Genomic DNA, 9,197 nt, shown 5'->3' on the forward strand with positions numbered 1-9,197 from the left:
TGAACGACTTCCGATGAGTCTTAATGCCTGAAAAACTCCTGCCGGAGGCGGCGGCCTTCGGCCGCCTCCTCCGGCCGGAGTGCACGCTTCGCGTGCACGAAAGAGGCTTGTAACGTGTACCAAAGGGGGTATAATAGTAAAGGGGTTACATAGTATACCCACAATAAATGCACCGGTCGTGCTTGCCAGCACTGTGATAGAAGCTTCTCTGCCGTTTCTTTGACCGAAATTTTGAATGAATTTTAACCATGATAGTGATCAATCAGTGAATAACATAAGTCACCATCGAGGTACTGGAAGCTAAATATCTGAAGAAACCTTTATATCTGAAGAAATCTTTGATGAAAGGAAAATTATGAAAGTGTCCTACCGGTAGGACATTTTCAGATTTCAGCTTTCCTCGACCCAAATTTCACTGTTTTCACTGAATTGTTCTTGAATGACCAACCAATGAGTTCACAAGACACCATTAGGGTACTGAAAGTAAAATGACCAAAGGATATGACATGATTTGATAAACGGAAAATCATCAGAGTAGAAGGAAACATTTTGAAAGATGTTTTACTAGAAGCTTTGCGCTGCCGTTTCCTCGACGCGGGTCGGTAGGTTATAAACTAACAACGTTTAAGCGCATCTAGAATTAAGTCTTTAACAGGTTTCTATCAGAAGTTAGAAAAATTGGGCGAAAATCAGTTTTTGGGCAATAAATCCAAAATAAGGCATTTTTGGCATTTGTTGCTTCATATTTCATACGTTGTATATAATAAATGTGGACAAACACCTCCAATCTCCATACCATTTGCAAATCAAACACGAGTGCATGATTAAACTTCCTCGTAGTAGAGGCTCTTACGGGCAAAAAGACGTGTTTTCTGCTACAAGTTTAGAGACCTAACCGCTAATTGGACACAATAGTATGATGTCTAAGGATCGATAATATGTTAAGAAGTATAAATTTGGCCTTATTAGTCACGTGCTATACCAATGCGCGTTTTAAACTTTGACAGTCTATTACTCTAAGGCAAATCGAGTAATTATATTCATATTTTGTCAGCAATAAGATCACATTATTTTCTATTTAGTGTGAAAATATGAGCTAGAACGGACATAATCTCGCTGAGTTATAGCTGTTTGAAATTTATGATGAACGCGCGGGTGCCAATTGATAACAACTAAATGCTTTTGCGCGTAGTGCGCGTCGAAAATTTGGCAAAAACGCTTGCGGAGTGACAATATTCAAACTTCGATAAAGTATATGAAGTGGGTACTTCTCGGAAAGGAAAAATTTAGGCAAACACGATGTAACTATTTTTGGGTTGATTTAATACAACTGCAAAAAATTATTCAAACTTCAAGCAAAAAAAGTCAAATTTTTACCACTTTTTTTGATTTTTACCCCAAAAAAAATAGAGGAATTTTTCAAATTTTTATATCATCTTGTGCGGCTGTGTTTTAGCTATCTCCATGCAAGTTTTTCCGACATGCCAACAAAACTAACTTGTTCAAAATATCAAAAAACATGGTTTTTTGGCCTATTTTTTGCCCAAAAATCGGTTTTTTGCAATTTTACCCCCAAAAAGTCAGTCCAATCATCTTAAAACTACTTTTAATCGATTCTACGGTCAAAAATACGTCTAGTAAGGTGTATCTGGGGTCCCTAGCGTATCGAGCAGACAATGCCCGTAAGAGCCTCTACTATCGGGCAGTATCCAGCCATTTTACAGTTGATGGGGCAGTACTTTCAGGACTACTACCTCTCCGTCAACGACATATTCGACAACCAACATATTACCACTATTGTCAACTTACACCAAACGCTTAATGATGCCAGATTAGTAGTTTTTACCGGATCCTTCTCACAACCCCTATACTAGACACATTAAATGACAACTCTCGTGACTGACGTGAAAACGTTCATGATCTCTAAACATATACTACGTGACACGATCCGTGAGAGTCAAGGCCCGTCTGTTCCGACCCTCATGCTATCCTTTCGTGGGCCACCAGTATGGCGGCCGAGACATGATATTGGCTCACCTAAATTTTCACTGAAAATTTTGAATTAAAAAATTAACTATACAATTAATCACAAAATAAAAACGATTTTGAATTTAATTTGTAACATGATTTTAAAATTTAAATAAAAAACGATTTTCATATCGAAATTGAAAACGATTCTCATTTTGAAAACGATTTTGAGTTTGATTTTGATTTCAATTTTGATTTCAATTTTGATTTCAATTTTGATATTGATTTTGATTTTGATTTTGATTTTGAAAACGATATTGATTTTGATTTTGAAAACGATATTGATTTTGATTTTAATATTTAAAAACGATATTGGTTTTGATTTTAAAAACGATATTGATTTTGATTTTTAAAACGACATTGATTTTGATTTTGAAAACGATATTGATTTTGATTTCGAAAACGATATTGATTTTGATTTTGAAAACCATTTTGATTTTGATTGTTGATTTTGAAAACCATTTTGATTTTGAAAATGATTTTTTTTGCCCGTGGCGGCCGAGATGGCTCACCGGCCGAAATGGCTCAGCTAGCTAATTAGCTGTATGGGATTTATGTTCCGGGGCATTTGGAAAACGGTTTAGGGGTTTAAATTGTAGCGCGACGCGTTACTGTCTCTAGCTTAGAAGTAGATCGGCGTTGCTGTCTCTAGATCGGCGAGATGCGCTAAGCTGTGCCGCACCGAGCTGAGATGAATTGACATCGTCAATTAAGGGTTTAAATAGTTAGTACCTGTCCCAAACCATCAGAAAAAAAATCAAGTTTCGACCTCCCAACCCACTCAGGCCACTCCCAGGGGCCACGCCCATCCCAAAATAGCTGAAATCCAGGTCAAATCAAGATTGAAAATCTTTACCCCTGTAGGGGATTTATGTTCCAAGGTATTTGGAACAGGTTTAGGGGTTTGAATAGTTAGTACCTGTCCAAAACCATCAGAAAAATCAAGTTTCGACCTCCCAACCCACTCAGGCCACTCCCAGGTGCCACGCCCATCCCAAAATAGCTGAAATCCAGGTCAAATCAAGATTGAAAATTTTTACCCCTGTAGGGGATTTATATGTTCCGGGGTATTTGGAACAGGTTTAGGGGTTTGAATAGTTATTACCTGTCCCAAACCACCAGAAAAATCAAGTTTCGACCTCCCAACCCACTCAGGCCACTCCCAGGGGCCACGCCCATTCCAAAATAGCCGAAATCCAGGTCAAATCCCATACAAGTCCAGACTGAGAATCTTTACCCCTGTATGATATTTACGTTCCCGGGTAGGTGGCACAAGTTTTGGTGGTTAAGTAACTAGTAACTGTCGTAAAGTTACAGGTCCATAATATGAAACACGGTGGTGGTATAATACCCAACGTATGTAATATTACTTTTGCCCTACCCCCCCCCCCCCCCCCCCCCCCCCCTGTAGCTTTTATGGGTTATCCGTGGCCCTTAGGGGCGGCCTGAGTGGGTCAAGATGTCAAAACTAGGTTTTAATGATGGTTTACGGTCAGCATCTCTTTAGAGACCTTTTCTATTATCACCTCGACAACTTCACCTCTCAGATCGATCCGACTGAATTTGAAGCTGTTTTCACCAACTACTGGTTGAGTGGGTATGTGGGGATTAAATTAGGACTACCACAAGTACATGTTCATCATTCTTTGGGAATCCTGAAGTTCCAGTCGGAACAGATAACAGAAATTGGTGAAAAAAGAATGGTGGTGGAGCGGAAGATTAACAAAAAAGCATCATGCATAGTTCATCAACTTAGAAATGAACAAGGGCTAACCAATGCAACAAAAGCAATTCACATTACTCCAGGCATTGAGCTCGAGAAGTTCAAACATCTAGACGAGGAACATTCCAGAAATAAGTTAAACTTTTCTTCCAGCGTTATGAACGTTCTATACGTTGGGAGATTTTCTCCGGGGAAAGGAATAAAGTTTGCACTCGAGGCACTCAGTAAAACAAATATACCGCTCACTTTTCGCCTTATCGGAGAATACGAGATGTCTCCCTCAGAGCACCTTCTACAAGAGTACCCCCAGTTCAACTACCTTGGGGCAAAGCGAATGAGTGAGTTAGTTGAGTATATGGCAGCCTCGGATATAATGGTGGTCCCCTCGCTGTATGAGGCATTTGGACTGGTGGTTATTGAGGGAATGGCGGCAGGTTGCTGCATGATCGTTTCTGCGGTAGGGGGACCTGATGAGCTTATTGAAAACGGTGTGAATGGACCTTCAGGAGACGCAGGAGCTATTCTGGAAGCGTTTGAGAAGTTAGCGGGAAATAAAAAGCTGATTAGTGAGATTGGGAAGACAAACAGGGAGATCGGGCTACGGAACAGCTGGGAGAAAACTGCGGAAAAGTTAAGTCACGTGATTTTAGAAATCACCACAAGGAGAAGAAGCGTGCTCCAAAAATTATACGCTGATTTTTCCATTTCACAATTTTGGAAAAATGTGAAAGGTTACGAATGGTCGTTTTTGCAGAAAAACGTGGATTTTGGAAACCGCGGCTCGCGCGGTAGGTAGGTCTGAAAGTGAATATATGTCGTGTTCCTTCCTTCTTTCCTTCCTTCCTTACTTCCGTCCGTTACTATGCATATGTCAACTTCCAAAAATTGAAAAAACTGCCGAGTTATGGCAACAAAAAATCTACGTAAAATAACAAATATTATAGAACTTTTCAATTTTTCAATAATTTCTCATGAAGCTAAAAAAAATAATTTTTGCAGCCATCCTTATAGTTATAGACTAATAAACTAACAGAGTCTTAAATTTCAGGCTGATTGCTTACAATATGTATTTTTCCGAGCGATAAAACTACATTTAACAAAATACTGCGAAATATCTCGTCGAAAAAGTATAAAAGCGCATTTGAATTTTGCGCCTCATAGTCATAATGCACCTCCTATATATTTGTACGTGGCACGCGTAGTGTACTGATATGTGTATAACTATAAAACATGAGTAATTTGTAATTTGTAATTTGTAAAGTTCGTAGATTCCTCTACAGGGTCATCGAATAGTTCGACCGCCCTTGTTTTACAGTACACTACATTGTAGATGTTCTGAAGGAGTATCCTAAGATTCTTGATCTTTTTGGCACAGGCACCCCTCCTCATTTAACCCTCAATCAAGTTTCCTATCATTCGGCTGAGTCGACCGATGAGATCGCATAGATCCAATGAATCCTTAGCTACTCCCTAGACTGGGTGACACTGGGATTCGAACCCTTAACCTTCTGTACAGAAAGCGGAAGCTCTAACCACTAGGCCACCCAGCCATTATAGTTGAAGTTTACTTTTGCTTACAATTTCTTGAATTACAGATACAATTGTTAAGTTTTACTTCTACAGCAATTGAATTGAATTTCAAGTGTTTCCCGTATTAATAAAGCATTATTTATTAATATTATTATTATGAAGTAAGCTGATTAGAGCTTATATTGTACTTATAGTTATACTTATAGTGAATGGAAATCTAGCGTCTGCCAAAACGAAACAACGGGCGCAATTCTTATCAATATCATCTGTATCTTAAAAGTTCAAACTGAATACAATAAAAGCCCGATTTACTAATACTGCAGAGTTTGGGGAAAAGAAATACCCGCGGTAAACTGGAGTTTATGGTAAATTGGGATTTTGTTTGTTTATATTATACTTACTTTTTTTTACTTTGGGCGATCCTCAATCGAAATCCCATTCACTGTCTGCCTCCACACGTCTCGATCGCACATAACAGTTCGAAGGTCGTCTAACTGGAGCCCAGTGTCACGAGCTACTACGTCCAGGAAGGTGAGTGGTCTCCTTCCACGGCCCGATTGGGCAAGTCGCCAGGGGAGGATAGTGGAGATAACTTGGTCAGAAGCTCTCATGCAATGCCCAGCAAATCTGGAACGCCTCGACGCAACCACTGAGGCAATAGATGGAAGGTTGCCATAGATCTGCTTGAGGGTTGGATGCTTCTTCCACGAGATGTTCTTGGCCTTCATTAAAAGACGGGTGTAGCATCCGTTGAGGCGTTTCTCAAGCTGCTTGTTTATGGTCCATGTCTCTGATCCATAGAGCAATACTGGTTCGACACAGGCTCTAAAGAACTTGACTTTCAGTTGTTCGGAAATGCCAGAGGACCAGACTTTTTGCAGTTTAATACAGGCTGACCAGGCCATTCCTTTCCTTGAGTTGAAATCCTTTCTACTGTCCGCAATGAAAGAGCCGAGGTATTTAAAGTCATCAACCTGTTTAATCTGGCGGCCTGAGATAGAATGTAAGTCGACAGTGTCAGGGATATTGATGGTCATGAACTCGGTCTTAGAAGCATTCATAGCAAGACCAACTTGTGCGGCTGCATTTTCAAGGTCTGTCAGCAGAAGTTGGACTTGCTCTATGGTGTCTGAAATTAAGGCCAAATCATCAGCAAAGTCAAGGTCTGTGATTTTGACCGCAGGCACTCTTCGGCTTTTCCTAGGCACGATGGTAAGACCGAATTCGTCACCCATGCAGCTTCTGAGGACATAGTCAAGGACGATGATGAAGAGAAAGGGTGCTAGAGTGTCCCCTTGAAGAACTCCAATAAGTGTCCTAAAAAAGTCAGTAAGGCCGTCGATGGTCTGGACACGAGAGAACGATGAGTCATAAAGAAGCCTGATAGCATCTACAAGTGGAGTAGGGATACCGTAGAGGGAGAGGATGTGGAAAAGGGCATCCCGGTTAATGCTGTCGAACGCTTTTTATATTATAAAACTTTATATATAGAGATACTGAACTTTAGGATTCACATAATTCTAAAATATATAGAAGAAATTAATTTCATAACGTTATAATTGTATTTGCTTTCTTTATCACAATGCTGGCAAGCATAACCGTTGCCCTTATATTCACAACACTATGTACCCCCTATACTATTATATCCCCTTTATTGTTTTCCAGGCATTAAGACTCATCGAAAGTAGTTCAGCAGGTATATTTAAGTTCAAAACATTCTAATTCAATGTTAACGATGACAGGAATAAGAAATAGTTATGTGGAGGTTTTTAAGAAATTTGCGCAAAATACGCGCCAGCATGTTATACGAAATTAGGTAAAAAACCCAAAATCGCCATATTCAGGTGCCTTAAAAACCATGTTAATATCGAGTTAGAGATCTGAAACTTTGCAGAGCGTCTAGACCTTGTCCAAATCGACCGTAATAAAAATTTCATGTTGCAGGAGTATCGGGAAGTGGGTTTTCTGGAACCCCTGTTTTACAACAGATTGTCGTGAAGCTAGAGCCGTGAGCCGGCTAGCCGACGGCAATCGGCTGGCTAAGAGAAAAAATCGGCTGGCTAGCCGGCTAAGCCGGCTAAAACTAGGAATGGGATTACCAGATCCTAATGTCAGATATTGTACCAAACATTTTTATTTTGCTAATATTACTATTTTGTATTAAAATTGATTGGCTTATACTTTATGTTTCTTTATACTTTATGTCGATTTTAAGGGCAAAACTTGAAATGGAAGGTAACAAGTGATACACCTTACTCGGGATTATTATGACCGGGATAAAGTGGTGGGTTTAGGGTAATTTCGCCATATTTTTCCCGAACCACATTTTCACCGGTCGTTAATAAACCCGCCTACTCAGCTTTTAGGGTTCCCAAGGGGTATGGGTGCTCATATTTTAATCGTTGTCTTATATTCACTAAAGAAGACTATTGGGACACTTGTTGTAGGTTTTTCGACTTCATTTGGCTAAAATTGCAAAAAATTCACCTTTTTGCCCAATTCTTGTCATATATCCTTATTGTCAAATTTGATTTAAATAGGCCAATTTTTAATTTCTTAGGTATTGACTATCCTACATAATGAAATAAGACTCAAAGTAAAAGTAACAGTTAAATTAAAACTTGAATTAATTAAAACTGATGAAAGGGATGATCCAGATGAAGATAACGAAGATGATTACAACTTATTGGAAGACTAAACTGAAACAGCTCTCCCTTTATCTTAATATCGATCTGGTTGTTACGCTTCAAATGTTAAAAATTATTTTCCATCTAGTTTGATTAACCACGAGTCATTATTTCTGTCTACTTTCAACAATTATTGATAATTCGACTTGTTTCACAAGTTTTAGCAATGCGAAAATTTCTAAACTTGCTTCTCTCTAATAAGGAAATTTACATCTGAGACAAAATTTTTGAATCTAAAATTGAAAGGTTGGACACTGGTAAAATGGCGACCGGGAAAATGTGGTGGGTTTTGTTGAGCAATTTCGCCATATTTTTCCCGAACCATATTTTAACCGGTCGTTAATAAACCCGTCGTAATAATCCCGAGTAAGGCAATTTCATAATTCATAACTTCAATAATAATAAGTTAGTTAATAATAAGTTAGGAAATTCTCACTGGTCAGAGTCAATCTCTAATTTACTTATAAAAGTTTAAAAAATATCTCTGTTACGATTAATCTTACTATATATAAAGCGAGACGATATATATATATATATATCCAACCGTGTGTATGACGTGTCCCAGTAGCCAATCATAATATATATATATATATATCTGTGCCATTTTACTGACACCACGGCATCGACTTTAACGCAACTTTCTGCAAAAACCGTAAAAGATATACAACTGAAACTTTTTTGGCTGGGTCAAATGCTTTAATATCCTCCAAATCAGCATGAAAAAATAAAAAATTGGCCGAGGAATAATGATTTTAGAGCCGAAAATTTGGACCCCCAAGTGGTGTCAAAAACGCCAATTAAATAAGTAATAATTATTTCAGTATCTTGAGTCTTGACACCGTTTAGGGTTATATTTCACGGGTTCCTGCTAGGGAATGGCTTTTAAATTGTCTGATGAGATCTTTGATCTCCTCTTGTTTACAGTCAGCCCTGCTGCTGACCATGTTCTTTCCACATCAGCAGCGGATGCAGGAACCGAAAATATAGCGCATGCTAATTTTGAAAGAAGGGGCAATGTATCACTACGACATTTCCAATATCTAAGAGTGTCCATCTTGGACAGAAAGTTTTTGAGTACATAGTACAATACAATTTAATTTGCGCACGTACGTACTTTTTCTGAAATTTATGAAATTTATCTCTAAAGTCGATCATGGTATAATTTGTTACATGCCGTCTAGATTCCCGGCCTGAAGTATAGATAAGTGATAACTGCTGAAAATGTGTTA

The 9,197-nt window shown here is 38.7% G+C and overlaps 1 protein-coding gene across 1 annotated transcript; it reads left to right on the plus strand.

Annotated features, from left to right (window-relative positions):
• Positions 1 to 3,509: 3,509 nt before the first annotated feature.
• Positions 3,510 to 4,804, plus strand: LOC134821650 (D-inositol 3-phosphate glycosyltransferase-like). Its single transcript, XM_063832353.1, has 2 exons — positions 3,510 to 4,317; positions 4,800 to 4,804. Exons 1-2 carry the CDS (start codon positions 3,510 to 3,512, stop codon positions 4,802 to 4,804), a joined length of 813 nt encoding a protein of 270 aa, XP_063688423.1.
• Positions 4,805 to 9,197: the final 4,393 nt, after the last annotated feature.

The sequence above is a fragment of the Bolinopsis microptera genome, chromosome 10 (assembly GCF_026151205.1).
Source record: "Bolinopsis microptera isolate Bmic1 chromosome 10, MBARI_Bmic_1.0, whole genome shotgun sequence".
Lineage (NCBI taxonomy): Eukaryota > Metazoa > Ctenophora > Tentaculata > Lobata > Bolinopsidae > Bolinopsis > Bolinopsis microptera.

Bases quoted from the DNA above. Each gene is read 5' to 3' on its own strand.
- LOC134821650 (XM_063832353.1), top strand. From the start codon at position 3,510: ATGGTTTACGGTCAGCATCTCTTTAGAGACCTTTTCTATTATCACCTC.